Source organism: Clarias gariepinus, chromosome 12 (assembly GCF_024256425.1).
Source record: "Clarias gariepinus isolate MV-2021 ecotype Netherlands chromosome 12, CGAR_prim_01v2, whole genome shotgun sequence".
NCBI classification, from domain to species: Eukaryota; Metazoa; Chordata; class Actinopteri; order Siluriformes; family Clariidae; genus Clarias; species Clarias gariepinus.
The window spans coordinates 22,052,467-22,070,176 of record NC_071111.1 but is presented as its reverse complement, the minus strand read 5'-3'; the positions used below and the strand labels follow the sequence as shown (position 1 = coordinate 22,070,176).

Genomic DNA, 17,710 nt, shown 5'->3' with positions numbered 1-17,710 from the left:
TGGTTTTAAGTACTTGGAGTCAACGTTCCAGAGCAAAGAAAGTAAGCAACATAGTGTGTGAAAAGGAATAGGCATGAACAGGCAGGTTGGAACAGGTGGAGAAAAGTGTCAGGTGTGTTATGTGATAAAAAAGTATCAGCAAAAATGAAAGAAAAGGTGTTCAAGACAGTGGTGAGACCAGCGATGATCTACGGCTTAGAGACTGAAGAAAAGACAGGAGGCAGAGTTGGAGCTAGCAGAGCCGAAGATGTTGAGGTTCTCTTTGGGAGTAACAAGGATAGATAGGGTCAAGAATGAGTTCATTAGAGGGACAACCCATGTTAGATGTTTTGGAGATAAAGTCAGAAAATGAAAAATAAAGAAATCATGACTCCAGTGATACTGTGAGATCCATTAAATATTGCCTAGTTAATTTTCACCCACCCTGTACGTATATATACACACACACATATCATATACTGTAGGAAGCTCTCTATATACAGGCTTTAGGTGGTTAGTTGTATTATTTACATTTAAGGCAATACCTAATATGTAAATACTTTCGCACATTTACATTACCTAAAAAAATAGCATTGTCCATAGAATAATAGCATATGACTTTCCCTGTATATACCGCAGCAGAAAACTAAAGGTTATATGATATATAGAGGCTTATGTGATCATCCCTAGCAAAAATTTAAACATTTTGGTCAGAAGTGTTATAAGGCCCATGTTAATAATAATAATAATAATAATACATGCATAATGATTTACATTCAGTCTTGGTGTATTGACTACACAGAATATAAATTATAGTGCAGCAGATATGGGCATGCAGCTCACAGAAGTGTCGCTGGTTAATCAGCTTTTTGAGCAAATAACTAAACACGGTGCTGAAAAGTCTCAATCTGGCAGAGTTATTTAGGTTTTTCTGAAATCGTTAGACAGATTTCGATCAGTTCCTGAGCTGAAACATTAATATAATGGCTTTAAACTAAGTCCTAATATCATAGAAAGGTGTATCTGTGGTATCTGTGGTCTAACTCATCCTACTCCTGTATGCTCTGCCGTCCATATTCCTTGACCCCCATCTAAATAATTTATCTAAGCACTACGCTACTGGTCCCCTCACAGCAGTCATGGTTTGCTTTGGCAGTCGTCTGTTACTTCAACCCGGCAAGACATTCTTTGCTTCTGCTCCGGACATATGTGTGAGGTGTTGCCCAGATCTTATTTGGAAGAAGTTTAAATGTTCCTTTCTCTTTACACAGAATCGTCCAGTTTCCCATTGAGCTCGTCAGATTCCTGGCCCTTTCCTGTACCGCTGGGATCATTGTCAGGCTCTTGAAGTTCTGCTTGTCTGTATTCCTCTTGCTTGCGTTCTTTCTCCAGCAGACGGTAGTTGATGAAGTTGCCGATGAAGAGCCAGATGCTGGCGAAGATGACCACACAGCCACAGCTAATGTACATGTACTTGTAGTTCTTAGTAACATCCAATAGTTTTCCTGTAAGGCAACAATAGTGGGAGGTACTGTTATTGTTTAAGCACTAAATGAGTTATGTATTACTTATGATCGGCTGATTTCTGTTATGCATGGGGTCAGTGAAATAAGTGTTAGGGAGAGTGCTCATGACACGGGAAGACCTTCCTGCTTGCCTGATTAGTAATCAGGAACTAAAAGGAAACCAAAGAAACCTGAAAACACGAAATAAACAGAGGTCCACTGTCTGCGCGAGACCGGCCGGGGCTCTGGAAAATAAAAAATAAAAACTTATATCCTCGCAGGGCATTCGCCCTCACCGAGGATTTATACTGCATGTTATTGCTGTGTGTTTTTACACTGTGCACTTAGAGCTGCTCTCTTTCACTCTCCATCACGCTGACTTCTAATTAAGACAAGGCTGGGTCTTTCGCCTTTGTCTTGGCTTGCTCAACATTGTGTCTTTTTCTTTGGCCCTGATACCTTTACTGGTGCTACCTACTGATCGCACGAACTGCGCGGGCATCGGGACACTTAAATAGAAACGCCGCCGCAGAGACAATCAGTGTGAACGGGGCGACGTGTCTATTTAAGTGTCCTGATACCTGCGCACTTTTTTACGCAGTTCTGCCCCTTGTGAGACCCGCGTTGTTACAATTTCCTGTAGATTTCACGCAATGAAGTATCTGGCAGCACAGTAGCTTAGTGGTTAGCACTCTGGCCTCGCACCTTCATGGTCAGGGTTCGATTCCCTGTGTGTGTGGAGTTTGCATGTTCTCCCCATGCTTGGTGGGTTTACTCCCTGTACTCTGGTTTCCTCCCATAATCCAAAGACATGAAGATTAGGCATTAGAACTGGCATTTCCAAGTGTGTGAGTGTGTGTATTCTTGTATGCTCTGCAGTGTATTGGCCCCGCCATCCAGGGTGTACCCAGCCCTGAGCTCTGAGACCCTGAGATAGGTTCCAGGCTTCCCTGTGACCCTGAACAGGATAACCAGCATACTGAATAAGTGAGTGAAAAAAGGCCACTCCCGGATGCGGACGTATTTTGGTTCCTCCAAGTAAATCACATTTACATTTAGGCATTTGGCAGACGCTCTTATCAAGAGCGACTTACAAAAAGTGCCAATGAACCAAATCACCAATGAACGAAAATCTTAACATGAAGCGTGTGATGATAAATCTGTCACAAGAATCATGCGCCAATGGTAAAGGATAAATGTAGTTTAGTGTGTGTTAATAATGTTAATATATTTGGTAACAGATGCTAATGTGAGTAATCCTAGTGCAAGTACGTACAGTAATAGTGAATGGCAGTGCAAATGATTGGTTTAATCAAACCCATGACTGGTTATGGAATGGTTACCAACTTCTGTACAGTACCTAATTTCTGGATTAAAAATGTTAATAATAAAGAACAATATAGCACATCTTTGACGAACCATGTCTTACCTGCCAGTGGTGGTCCAATGAGCACTGGGCAGCACTCAACAATCGTGGTAAGGCCCACAGCGCTTGAGAATCTCTGAGGTCCTACCAGGTCCATGAGTGTCTCAAAGAGCACTGAGCTCACCATGCCGAACGCAAACCCAAAGAAAACAGCGTACACCACCATACCGGTGTAGGTCTGAGCCAGTGGGCATAGCACATGGCACACACCATTATAGAGAATAGCAAAGCTAAAAAAGTACTGGATCTTCGGCCGCACCCAGCGTGTGTTGGCCAACAGTCCCATGGAGGGACGAGCAATCATGTCCACAAAAGCCAAGATAGAGAGCAGCAAGGCTGCTGAGTACTCATCTACTCCGTTGTCCTTGGCATACGGAGAAAGGAAGACAATAGGGGCGAAGAAGCCTAAAAACATAATGACGTTTCCTGAAAGGTAGATGAGGAAGCCCCGGTGCTTGAAAAGTGACAAGTCAAGGTATTTGTTGATAATTTGCCACGCTGTAGGCTTCTCTGTCTTAGTGGTTTGAACCTCTTCATCATCATTCTTGGCATCGTTCTTTGTCGAAGGCTGGGGCAGTGGCCTCATAAGGGATCCAGCCACGCAGCAGTTGAGCAAAAGCCCCCCGAGAATAAGGAAGCTGCCTCTCCAGCCGTAAGCGTTGATGAGGTACTGGTTTAGGGGAGCTAGAGTGCTTAAAAAGACAGGGCTCCCTGCCATGGCCAAGCCATTAGCAATGGGACGCTTTTTGTAAAAGTATTTGCCGATCATGGTCAAGGCTGGCTGGAGGTTGAAGGCAAGACCAAAACCTTTGGGAGGGAGAGAATAGTTAGTGCAGAAATCAATGAACCACTAAACATTTTAATGACTTATCATTATGTCATATATACACCGATTGCAAAATCACTACAAGATCACATTGTTCTTGCTGTTTATTGTTACATTTTTTAAAAGTTATTTAACATAATTAACACAGCATGTATTTTTTATCCACTCACCCCCGATTACGCCGATGCAGATGTATAGCTCTACGACACTGTTGCAAAACGATGCAGCGATCATGCTGATGGAGCAGAGGACTCCGCCCACTAGCATTACTGGCCGGCTGCCATATTTGTTTACAAGGATACTGCTTATAGGGCCTGAAATAAACAATTCAAACAGAACATTGCAAACAGAAATTAAATGTTTTCTCTGGATAAGGCAGAAAATTCTATTTCATGCTGTTTTCTGAGAAATGACAGTTATTTACTGTTTACTAGCAGAACTATTAATTTACAAAGAATGTTCGAGTCAAACTGGGACTTTTGTTTGTGTAGAATAACAGGGAAAAACATATTTCTCTATATAATCCCCTCTTACACTAATTCACTTTTCCCAGTGTTTCATGTAAGGAACGAATATCCAACAGTATTTTATAACTAGAGGTACATTTTACGAAGAAAATGTGAGTGGTGCTTGCCTTGGCCAAACTCAGGCCTAAGGGGTGTGGCTTGACAGCTTTCCAATTGATCCTGAGAGACTGATTGGTTGCCTGAGTAAAATAAGCCCACCCCCATGTTAGCATGTTGCTAGCATGATAGTAACATGATTAGCATGTTGCTAGCTACATGCTAATATAGTTATCATAATGCTAGCAACATGCTAATCAGTGTTTTCCTGTGTTTCATGTAAGGAACGAATATTCAACAGTATTTTACAACTATTATGAGAGCCTGGTGAAGTTAAAGCAACAAGCTGGGGGAGGGGCTCTGCTTATATGAGGTCACACATGAAAGGGGAAAAACTAATTGACTTGGTTAAGCTAAAACAAAATAGTGGAAAAAAATACAAAAAGCAGGAATTTTTCTTTCTTTTAATTTTTATTGTTTACGCGCATGTTGAAGATCTTTCTGAATTTCTAAAAATCAAAAAAGTAAGATTTTGCATAAAGAGTCTCTTTAAAGTGTTTTTATACCATCTTCAATAAAATTATTTTAGGGGCTTAAAATTAGCCCTAAAGCCATTTTTCATTTTAAAACCTTCAGTGTGTCCTGAATATACAACTTTAATAGGGCTCTAGTTTCCATAGTCCTGAAGATGTCCTGCAGTTTTTTCAGGCGAATAAAATACCATAACTGTCCTAGGTAGGTATGAGAGTACCCTCATTATAGTCACCCACACAATTTCTGTAAAATACAATTCAAAGTGAACAAGGGAATATTACAATAATAACATTATTGCTACTGCCCCAAGGAGTGTCTTGAGACGTGTTAATACCTATTTAGGAAAAACGTGCTTGCTATTTGAAATGAGGTTAAATGGGCTGCTGCTTCACTTAATTTGCCCCACATACATTTCACCTATCACGAACTCCTTATTAGCATGTACAGCAGCTGGAGAGTTTCACCGGGAGCAGTGAGGACAAGACTTCAGTGTGCAGCTGGGACACCCAGCGCCTCAAGTGATCCCTGCTATTAAAGGCTTATAATATCACACAGATCTTCATTTTCCAGCGTTTAATGAAAGCAGTAACAAACGTAAGGCTCGTTCACAGCTCCTAAATACAACTACCTGGTAATAAAATATGCAAAATATGCTCAATTTAATTAGGGCTTAATATCCTCCTTGATCTAAAACATAAATGATGATTCTCACTAATGATCAAAGGACAAGCATGAGCTTGTGTCATGTTTAATTCCATCCATCTGTGGCAGGAGGTCAGTGAGGAGCGTCACACCTGGATAATTTCACTATGAATGCAGATGACACTAAGAAGACAAGGAACAGGTCAGTACATGTGAGACAACAGGCCGTTCTGTCCAGCCAGGACTAGAATATCTGCATTACATGTCTCGTTGCACACTGATGCACTGGCATATTTTAAACATCAATTAAAGCATGTTGCTTGGTGATATTCTAGATGCACAACAGTGTCAGCTCTTGTCTGGCACAAAACTATCCATTATTAATATGCATCTGTAATGAACCTAAGACATGATTTATATAACATTTTCAAGCAAAAAAAATTAATGAATATATATTTTACACCAGCAGAGTGTAAAATATACTGCCTGGCTGCAAAATAAAAGATTTAATTGCAGCACACAATGTGGTGCCCAGTTCAAGGAAAATGGTTTCTCATGCTCCCAGAATCACTCTTTCACAATTTGAGGCCTGGAATAATCCCGTGCCGTCAGGGGGGGGGAAATTGTAGATGTGATATTCTTATCATTCAGTACATTCAGGTCGTCAGCTAACTTCATTTTATTACTACATAACGTTGTTGAGGCTAGACCTGACCAACTGAAGAAACCCCTGATCATAAAACTGTCTCCAGAGGCTTGATCATAGCAGTGGTTAAGGCATTGGACTACAATTTAAGGCATCGCCATGGCTGACCCGTTTGAGAAATCTAAAATCCTTCAACACTTTGAGATCACATACTGCGGGCTTGTTTTGTGGCAATCGCATAAATTCCCTAAGAAGAGTGTATTAAATTCCAATAGGTGCGTTTTGCAAATGAACCAAAATAACTGACTTTCTGCTGAGCCCAGGACATGCAGTTTGAAAGTTGTTCAGCTCAATGAGTTCTAAATGTGTACCAGGTTTTGTTTGCATACGTGCTAGTGTGTATGAGTTATGCAGCAAAATCTAGTGTGAGGGCCCCTGGGGCCTACTAGAGCCATGCCTGAGGCCCAGACTATTAGTGATGCGCGGGTCGGGTATTATTCCAACCCGTGAGTCCTGCTTTCATGAAATTATTTGGCCCGCCCCAGCCCGCCCTGCACCACTGTATCTATTTTTACAACCCGCCCCGCCCTGCGACCATTAAACAGACATACTAGGCAGTGTAATTCAAATGAAAACAGCCTAAAAGTGCTTGGAAACATCGCCCTGTAAACTGCCAACAACATATGATTATGAATATGAACGATAAATCAGGTCATATTTAATAACAAGATAATGATACACATTATTAGAGGACCTTAAATATGTCTTGACATGCTGGAAGTGCCTGTTTTGTGGCTCTCGTGTTTGTATAATTTTTTTACACGAATTGCACTTCACGTAGTTTATACTGCTGTTGACTCCTGCCGCAACTATTTCTGAGAACCGGTCCCAAACATTAGATTTAGCAGCCTGACCTTTTTTCCTTTTAATGATGTAAATTCACGACCACAATTTCTCCCGCACCTCGTCATTTCTTTGTTTTTGTTGTGACTGGCAGTTTTTATGAGTTTTTAAACATGTTAAGACCCCCAAAAAGCCTTTGAAAAACATTAGGGCTCTTCACACACTATGACATCATAGGGCTGATGTCATAGTGCTTGGGCCCTAATAATAATAATCCTTAGTAGAACAAGAGGGCCCTTGCACCTTTATGAAATCAGCATTATTAAAACAGCTTTATCAGAGCGATGGCCATGACGTCATTGTCATGTTGTCACCATGCTGATGTCATAGTGCTTGGGCCCTAATAAATAAATAAATAAATAATCCTTAGTAGATCAAAAGCGCCCTTACACATTATGACATCAGCACTACTAAAGCAGAAATATCAGAGCGATGGCGAACTGCTTTACATTTCGGCCCCTTACAAACATACAGACTTGCGGTCAAAAGTAAAAACCCGCAAGGACTTCCTTGTCTTTGGAATTCACCCCCTTCATTTTCCCTTTGCACTTTTTACCTCCAGCATACATGACAGCCAGCATTATAGAGGAGATCCAGGCGACTTGGCTGTATGATGCGTCGAAAATTTTCTGAATGTCCTTGAAGAAAACAGTAGTTGCTTTGGGGAAAGCGTAGGAGAAGCCGATAGAGATGAAGGCTCCAACCACCACAGCCCAGCCCCAGCCTCCATCCGGAGGGGGCACAGTTTGAGCTCCAGCAGGGGGCGCCATTGTAAATCCTGGTCTGTTCCTAAAGGATGGAGAAGAGTACTGTCATGAGATGAAAGAGCATAAGGGTTTCTTTATATTTACACTGCAGTCTGTTTAAAACAAAAAAACAGATGATGTAAATAGATTAAAAAAACACTCTACCCGCCGTGACTATGATGATAAAATATTACCTTAGAATATGCTTTTTATTATTTCTAACCCTCTTTTGCCTGGGCTAAGCATGCAGCCAAACACAACTGGACAAGTGACTGTAAAGACAACTGTTCAGGTATACAGTACATGGCGCATAAAATGCCTAAAAATACAATACAAATGGCTATGATTACTACATGCACAGGTCTCATTACATATAATACCCTGCAATTATAGCTAATCTTTTGCCAAAGCTGTCACTGGCCAACTGCTGTAAATGAGCAGTGTACCGAAGCACGGGGAGGAAACCCACCAAGTACAGGGAAAACATGCAACCTCATGCATACTGTACAGCGGCGGGAATCGAACATGGCCAGGAAGGAAACCCGGACTCTCGAGTTGCGAGGAGACTACCGTGCTGCATGACGTAATTTAAAGCTTACAAAATACAAAACAAGTGCAGTCTTCCCAAACTTCATAGAGGATGGATGTCTAATGCATATTAACCATATTCATTATAGTATTTGTTTTCGCTGCAGTCTTAAAGAGACACAATAAACATACTGTATATGTATAACCCGGGGACCTCAAAGAGACGCACATGACTCGTCTCTTACCATGCACATGGCTCTCATATCAAGTGAACAATAAGTACATAATTACATAATGAATCCCACACCTGTGACCAGGTGTGATTGAGGTGTGTTTAGCCCAGCTCAAGTGGCTGCTTTTGTGACCTGATTCTCGCAGCTGAAATATTATTCCTATATAAAGATTAAACAAGCCAGTAAAACCTTCAGGTTGGCACCAGCTTAACTGAAGAATGACATGAGGAAGCATTAGTCAAGTGCATAGCAGAAAAGTAATGCAATACCCTGTGATCAGGAGTATAGGAGACCTACAGTATTACAGGACCTGTTGGACGAATAACTATATATAACTATATACACACTATTACACTTTTGTGCATAGAATGTATCTTGTCCATCGAGCTCAAACACTCACAGTGAAGACTGGAAGTGTATAATGTTGGATACATTTCAATAAACATAATGTGTAGATTTGCCTCTAAGTTACATGCTACTAATGAAGCCCAGGTAATACGCATACTCACTCACTCATACTCACGATGTATATACATCGTCTATACGGCTTTATCCTGCATACAGGGTCGTGGGGTGGGGCCTGGAGCCTATCCCCCACATATATACACTTAGGAATGTCAGTTGGTCTAATTTGCATGTTTTTGGACTGTTGGAGGAAACCGGATTACCCGGAGGAAACCCACCAACCACGGGGAGAACATGCAAACTCCATGCACACAGACCACAAGGCAGAATCGAACCCAAACCCTGGAGGTGCAAGACGACAGTGCTAACCACTAAGCCACTATGCCGCCTAATACTCATATTAGTCTCTAAAATTATCCAACCTGTAAGAGATTTATTAAAAGATTACAGTCTGGTTCATACATCTATCAACTGCAGTTAGTGTGAACACAAACATTGCATGATCCTGTTTGTCTAACTCGTTTGTTTGGATAAGGATGACCTTCGTTGTTTAACAACCGCCAACCGAATGGGCGTGCTAACTGTATCATGGGTTTTCAAATCAAACCATACTTTAAATGATTACTGTTTTAACCTGATAGTCCAGTAAGTTAACTGCAGTGTATTTCTGTAAAGATAACAAATGTAGAAATAGCAGCAGCCACTCATGACCATAGAGTTTCTTGGGATTGTCTGGCGTTAATAATGATGTTGCCTGAAGATGAAGATGTTAAGCTCACATGTTATCAGACAAAGGGGTGTAACAATACACTTCAGTTATGATTCCATTTGTTTCATGATGCTGGCTTTGCAATTCGATTGACTCCAATTTCCCCTGGGTTTGAGTGATTGAGTGAAACATCATAACCTCATTAGAGCTCCAAAGTCAACTAAAATGCACTATGAAAACATTTGAGAACTACTGAAGAAGTTAATTTGTCAGTATTGCTTTGATGAAATGACGTCAGAACCTCGTTAACTACATGATGTTTGGATAAGGTTGGATGAGAGCACTGCATTCTTACCACTGGACTACTAGGGAACATGATGAGTGTATGTACAAAACAGTATTTGTTTACGGAAATAGTAAACCGGAAAGCTATAGGGTAAGAAGAAAATAAAAACACTGAATGTCTGAAATCTGTTCTGTGAAAGCAGATGTGATCAAATTCGGATGCTGTAAAAACAGCATATTACAGTCATTAGGGAGCTATGATGCACCTTACAGTAGACTATGACAGAGACTACATGAAACAGGGAGGTAACATTACAACAGTAAGAGATGTGTAACACTGTGTGCGGGAAGCTGTTTTGTCAGTCTCAATCTCTGATCAGAATTCTAAACCCCGTTAGAAACTAAATGGATGGGGCCATCGATATGATGGATGTTAATTGTCATAAAAATAAAGGTTACAATTTCATTCCGGACTGTCGTATCGGGAGCTGAATGGTGATTCCCATCTTTAACTGATTAGGTCATCCATTTGGAAGAAGACAGGGCTTTGCCTGCCTTTCAGCTCTGGATAACCCTTACTGAAATTCTATAAAGATTGCATAGACATTACACAAGGACTCTTAACATACTGTAGCTTATGACATAAATATAAACATATCCTGGTATATAAAAAGAGAATAGAGAGCTTAAAGGTCCCATATTTCAACTTAAAGGTCCCATATTTTAAGTTAACACAGTTCTCAGAGCTCCCCAAAATGGGTATGTTAGTGCTTCGTGAGCATTTACTCATTCCAGTGTCTATGTAAATGAGCTACTGCTGAGCCACACCCTCAACAAGCTTTAAATGAAAAATGAAAAAGAACAAAATGCAGGAAGTGTTATTTTTTTGTTGGTTTGTTTCCTTGTTTGTTTGTTTTTCGTCTTGCACATTTTTGTTTGTACACTCACATGATGTGAAGTTATTTAAAACGTTTTCTTTAATAGCAGGTGCCCTTTAATTGGGATGTTATTCGTAAACAAACGTACCTTAAGACGATCAGTGTGTTTATGGAGTGGAAGTGAATGCATTTCTTTCTGGAAAGTGAATTTATTTATAGATAAATTAATTTTTTTCTACATTTAAGGGTAACCAAATTTTAAAATGCTCTAACATTATTTCATTATTTCTCTTCACTATGTGAAGAGTTTTCCAGGCTCGCAGAGTAATTAACACTCGGGTATTAGTAATATAAGCACCAACAGTGTGTTTGTTTTTCGTTTGTTTGTTTTTCTTTGACTTTCGTGCTCCTTAACAAGAACCTCAGCAATAACCTTGCGCTTTAAAGGTGTGACTTTACAAATTGCCTTATTGTTTGCTGCAGCTTTAATATTAACCACAACTTCACACTCTTCTTTCTCTAGGTCAAAAAAATGACACGCTCTGTTTTTAATGACATGGCTGTTTAATATCTCTCAACACTGTGCTTGCTTGTTTTGAGTGATTCAGCAGGTTCAGAGGAAGAGCAGGATAACAGAGTGACAACGATCGCTCGTACTTCTCATTTAGGTTTCATATAAACACCAGTAAGGTTTAAAACACTTCACAAGCAGAGCCTTCCCTAATGGTGATCAGAAACTCACTGAACATTTCCAGGTCTGCGATACTACACCTAATTTGATGAAACTATTAAAGTCACTCACTTGCTCATCTATACCGCTTTATCCTGTATACAGGGTCGCGGAGAACCTGGAGTCTATCCCAGGAGACTTAGGGCATATACACACTCACACACTCATTCACACACTATGGGCAATTTGGGTACGCCAATTAGTCTAATCTGTATGTGTGTATGACTGTGGAGGAAACCAGAGCACCCGGAGGAAACCCGCCAAGCACAGGGAGAACATGCAACCCCATGCACACAGGAATCGAACCTGAACCCTGGAGGTGCACGGCCACAATGCCACTAACCACTAACCACTAACCCACCATGTCTGTGAATTGTCAATTCAATTCAATTTTTATTTATATTGCACTTTTAACAATGGACATTGTCGCAAAACAGATTGTACAGAATAAAAAATGTAAAGAAATGTGCATAAATTAGAGATATCGGTTTGTCTCTGACTTTCATGATTTCCAATGTATCATGAATCACTTTAATAATCAATACCCACAATATTTTCATGACATAATGTGATCAGCTAATGTAATGCCACCCAACAGACTCTTCTTGTTCAACTTAATATTCATGTTAGTCAGCTCTTAGTCAGCTCAGTTAGTCAGCCTATTGGCATGTCTGCTATTGAGATTTAATTACATAACTAAAAGTACAGTATCGCATATGCAAAAAAAAAATACTATTTCAAATCCAGATTTCAATGCCGTCCCAACCCTACAGACGCAGCCTTAACTAAACCTCTAAATGTCACCTGGTTAGAAAGGTGATTTCTCAGACCATTGGCTGACCAAGCATGCCATTACCTTTGGGAATTCTTCGAAAAGCAATGAACTAACTGTTTAGCCAGCATGTGACTGTGATTCTAATCTCGCTACAATCCACATGACTGTTGGGAAAACAGTAATTCATGACACATATCACAAGAGTAAATAGCAGATGAAGTGTTCCAGGATCCGAGCTAGGGGGATTGGTCATTCTTTCGATGTTCATAGTAGAATCTCTTATCACAATAAATTGCCATGAGTTGTTTTTTGAGCAGGTCTATATAGAGCTATACTTTTATTGTGCCAGTGGATAACAGGACCACTGGTTTTGAGGCTGGAAAAAACTCTAAAGTTCCATTATAGGGCACCATGGTTTTTGGAAAGTGGAAGAACACCAGAGAACCTGGAGGAAACCTTCATGGGAAAGGAGAACAAGCACCGACTTTTCACAGACAGATCAACCTATCAAGTGAACCCAGGCTCGCTATACTACCTGCTAAGCCACCGTGCCATATTTAACTTGTTTAATGAATCTAGTTTAATCTATTTCAATTAATCAGAATTCAATCTTGAGTAATAATTCTACAAGGGCCGTTCAAGTCAAACCGGGAATTGTGATGAACTCTAATAAATGAAGATCTAAATCCGATTGACAGTTACAGAAGACATCAGGTACAGTGATCAGAATTTTAGCCGCAGTAAAACATTTGAATGTTGCGAACGTTTAAAGAAGGACAAATGATGATCCTGGATAAGGTGACTCAGAGGCCACTGTAGTCGTTCCTGTGAACATTCATCAAATGGAACACCTGATCTTTCAAAATCGACTGTTAAAATGTCGCCAACTTGCGGAAGAGACGCATCTGTTCATGGGGACTGTACACACAAACATTCACTAAGACCACTTGCACATTACAGAAACTCGACTGGGAAGTATTGCCACATCCCCCGTACAGTCCTGATCTTGCTCCAAGCCATTTTTACATGTTTGAGCCAGTTAAGGAGTTCCTGGGAGGCCAGCGTATCAGACATGAAAAAGACAGTCTGATCATGGCTCCGGCGTACTGGCGTAAAATAAACCGCTCCAGTAATATCGGCATCAGCCTAAACTAGAGATGCAAGAGTTAAATAGGCCGCTATAGTTGTATGATAATATGTATACACCAGTATTTTTTCATCTTCATAACAACTTTTTGGGGAGACTGAACCTATTTTTAAGCATATCTGAAAGAGGGAAAAAATTATACTTTATATATGTTTCAAAAACATTTCTAATTTTCTGATGGCTGGAAAATTCAGGTGGACTATCCCAGAGACGAAAAGCTAGGAATCTTGAAATACCGCTTTCTACTCTTAACAAAATTCTCGTTCGATTTGAAGAGAATAGTAAACCATTAACCATGTCATGCCCTGGTAGACCTGTGCCTTCTGAAAGACATAATCATGCTGTTTAACGATCTGTTGAGAACAACCCTGTCATTCCATGTCAAGGCGATTTTTTTTTTTTGCGCTTTCAACTGTTAAATTAAAGTCAATTAGGTATTAAATATGTATTAATTGCTAAACCTTACATACTAAATTTTTTTTATTTCAAAACCATGAACTGCGTAAATAAATTATTTATAAGGGACAAAATGCTTGAGGACGGTTGTGCTGTATTTCACGACGGCTGACGGTCTGACGTCCTGCATGACCTGAAGCCGTCACCAAGCTCGTGATTAGGCAACTGACCATCTTTGTTGCGAGGAGGGCTTAACAAAAGAGAAAGCCGTTCAGTAATTACGCACTCAAGGCAAACCTGTCTGTTGGGATTTATTCTAGTAATGGAAGCAATAATCAACATTTGTACCTAATAATTAACTTTATATATGATTCTGTGTTTATTTGTACAGGTATAACCTCCATGTGTCACAGTAAGTATTTTCACATGACACACACACACACACCACACACCCACACGGTTAGGCTGAAGATCTCTCCTAGTGCCAAACCCTCTATGAAGAGCCCTTCTGACCAAATCCATGATATTTATAGCTCTCTCTCTCACACACACACACACATAGAGCATCACTGTTAGACTGGTAGTCTGTGGGATAAATAATGAAATAAGCCAAGCACACATGGAAGAGGAGCTCGAAGATGATTGGTGGATGAGAATGATGCAACAATCCGGTGTGTCCCTGCATCAGTTCACAGCGAGTAAACCGGATCAACCGTCTGACGTGACACTATCTGACATGTCTCTTATAAATGAATAATAAACTCAAGTGTCATTATAAACACACGCACACAAACAAGCGTTTCGCCTTCTACAGCCTACACACCTCAGCATCCTGTTTGATGTTTATAAACACAATGTATCCATTTGTGGTAAATAAAACACAGCAGAACCTTTGATTATCGTCCTTAAAAGAACCCGCCTCCCCTCCCCTCCCCCCTCCCCTTACCCTGTGAAGTCTGGGGGTCCGTTCCCGTGTCCGTTCCTTATCCACTGACCTTGTGTCCAGAGACGCGCTTTTCTGTTCGGACGCCTCCGTCTCCAGCGCGCGACAGTGACGTGTGCTGTGACGCGCGCGTCTTTCCCTGAGCGCGCGCGCATGTGTGCGTGACGAGAGCAAAGCCTTAGCTAAGCAGACCAGTGTGAGGTGTGACCCAATAGCAGAGTGCTGTATGGATGGGTGGAGAAGGGGCGTGCATACTGTGTCTTGGGACATTTAGTGATTTTTCCTCCTAACCCCTATAAGTCTACTCATCTCTCTCTCTCCCTCTCTCTCTCTCTCTCTCTACATGATATGCTCAGTGTGTTTGGATTAATGTTACAGTATCCTATGTAAAAACCTTATTGTTCAAGGGTTTCCTTTAAACATGCAACCTAATGCAGGGACAATGTTAGATACCACAGGTCCTCAACAGAGTACTCTTAACCTCTCTGCTCTCCAGTCTAATGCTCCTGTTTAAGATCTTTATCAATCAGAGCTTGAAAAAACTCTACATAATGCCATCACTGCAATATGAATGATCATTATTATTATTAATAATAATAATAATAATAATAATAATAAAAATACACTCCGGTATTATGACTGAAGGAGCTGAAATCTGGAGCTGGAGAGAGAGAAGTCAGGAGTGACTTTTGCAAATGGCTGACATCATGAAACTGAGCAGGAAAAGATGAATCAATCAATTAATCAAAAATATATTAAGTACTAAAGTCTGAATATTCTGGAGTTGGCAGAATATTCTGTGTATAAACGTTTCTCTACTACACATCTCCAAATACATGATCAGCATCCTGGTTTCTGTTTATAAACACAATGTATCCATTTGTGGCAAATAAAAACACACCAGGACCTTTGATCAAGCTTTCTTAAAAGACACCATGTATCCATATATATAATATTCTGCCAACACCAGAATATTCAGACTTTTAAACATAATGTATTTCTTGTTTAATTAATTGACTGATTGATTCCTCCTTTCCTGATCAGTCTTGTGTGTGTGTGTGTGTGTGTGTGTGTGTGTGTGTGTATATATATATATATATATATATATATATATATATAGCCAAAAAAAACCCACACACACTCCAGCCTAAGGAATATACCCCTCTCTTCTGATGATCACATGATAGCATCAACGATTATGCAGCTACTGACATCTTTAGAGGAAACATAATACTACACATTGCTGCCATAATTCAATTTGAGGTTTAAGAAAGGGCACATACTGTATACGGTATAACACCTGTTGAATCGTGTATACATTTTTCAGGTGACATTTTTTCAAGCTGCTATGTTAGAGCTTTCTTAATCCAGGTATCAAATGTGAATTTCTTTTTATTTGTGCTAATGATAAGCAGTAATGATAAGAAGAGGAAGCTCTTCTTAAGAAATAGGGTTAGTCTGCTTTCTTCACTAATGAGGAAGTGCTCAGAGAATGTAAGGGGTTGAATTAAATGCCGCTTGTCATTTTTATTGTGAGCCAACTCGTATGCATCCCTTTGACAATAACAGGTTTTTCAGGCCTAGTTAGGTGCGGTGTGTCAGGAGTACCGCAAAACTAAATTTCCCATCAACCACAGCACATTCACATGAACGAGGCAGATGCCTCTCTGGTCACTCACACATTTTTTTTTTTTGTTTCACATAATAATTATTAATATTTAGGTTCTGGATTTTGTGTTTCATTTCTCGTTGTATGGGTTTTGACATTCCTGACTGTCGTATGCATACCCCATCCTCTGTGTGATCATGACTGATGTTTAAGAGACTAAGATTTCATTTGTTTTTTTCTGTTCTTTTCTGTTTTTTTTGTTTTGTTTTGTTTTTTACAGTAAATTAAATCTGCACCTCCACTTCTAAAACCTGATACACTGATACGGTAGTAGTAATACTAAATGCTCCTTTGGGTTAAACCCCTAGAAAACAATAGTACTTTAGATCTGGATAAGTAAAACTTTTCTCGATGTCCTAGCTTCTTTCTCACAGTGTAAATTACTTTCGCTCTTTGGATTCTATAACAATTATTTTATTCAATTGGTTTAGAGATTCTCAACTATGGTCCTGGAAGAGCCCCTTCTCTGCACATTTTAGTCTTTTCTCAGGTCCCAGCAAACATTATTTAATCACTTACTTACTTACTCACTCACTCTCTCACTCACTCACTCACTCACTCATCATCTATACCATTTCATCCTGTATACACGGTCGCAGGGGGCCTCCTGGAGCCTATCCCAGGAGACTTAGGGGCATGAGGCGGTGTACACTCTGGACAATCCATTACAGGGCGTACACACATACATACACCCAATGGGCAATTTGGAAATGCCAATCAGCCTAATCTGCATGACTTTGGACTGTGGGAAAAAAACAGAGTACCTCGAGGAAACCCACCAAGCACAGAGAGAACATGCAAACTTTATGCACACAGAGGTGGGAATCAAACCTGGCCGGGAATCGAACCTGTACCCTGGATGTGCATGGCGACAGTGCAGGCAGTTTGTCCTCCAAGGAAAGGTTTGGAAACCACTTTTACAGTAATACAGTATATATACACATCATGTTTTAGTATATAACTTAATCAGGAAGGCACATAATTTGAATATAAGTGCATTACTCTGAGAACGAAAACATACGCCAAACCACTACTCTGAGTCAGACTGCAAACTGCATCCACTTCTGAAGCATCAAACATACAGATTTAAATATGCTGTGGGTAATGAAAAACATGTGGTTGGTAGATTTGAAAAGTGCCAGGACACCTGGTAAGCAATAAGTCTGAACTGGAATGAGACATATATTAAAGACTTAAAGTGCAACAGCACATGGTATACTATATACCCTAGAGTGAACTATG

At 40.2% G+C, this 17,710-nt stretch overlaps 1 protein-coding gene across 1 annotated transcript; it reads right to left on the bottom strand.

Annotated features, from left to right (window-relative positions):
• Positions 1-379: 379 nt before the first annotated feature.
• zgc:165507 (uncharacterized protein LOC561188 homolog) lies at positions 380-14,885 on the bottom strand. Its single transcript, XM_053508668.1, has 5 exons — positions 14,803-14,885; positions 7,581-7,813; positions 3,907-4,050; positions 2,914-3,717; positions 380-1,484 (listed from the first exon to the last, which is right to left on the bottom strand). Exons 2-5 carry the CDS (start codon positions 7,792-7,794, stop codon positions 1,243-1,245), a joined length of 1,404 nt encoding a protein of 467 aa, XP_053364643.1. The 5' UTR covers positions 7,795-7,813; positions 14,803-14,885; the 3' UTR covers positions 380-1,242.
• Positions 14,886-17,710: the final 2,825 nt, after the last annotated feature.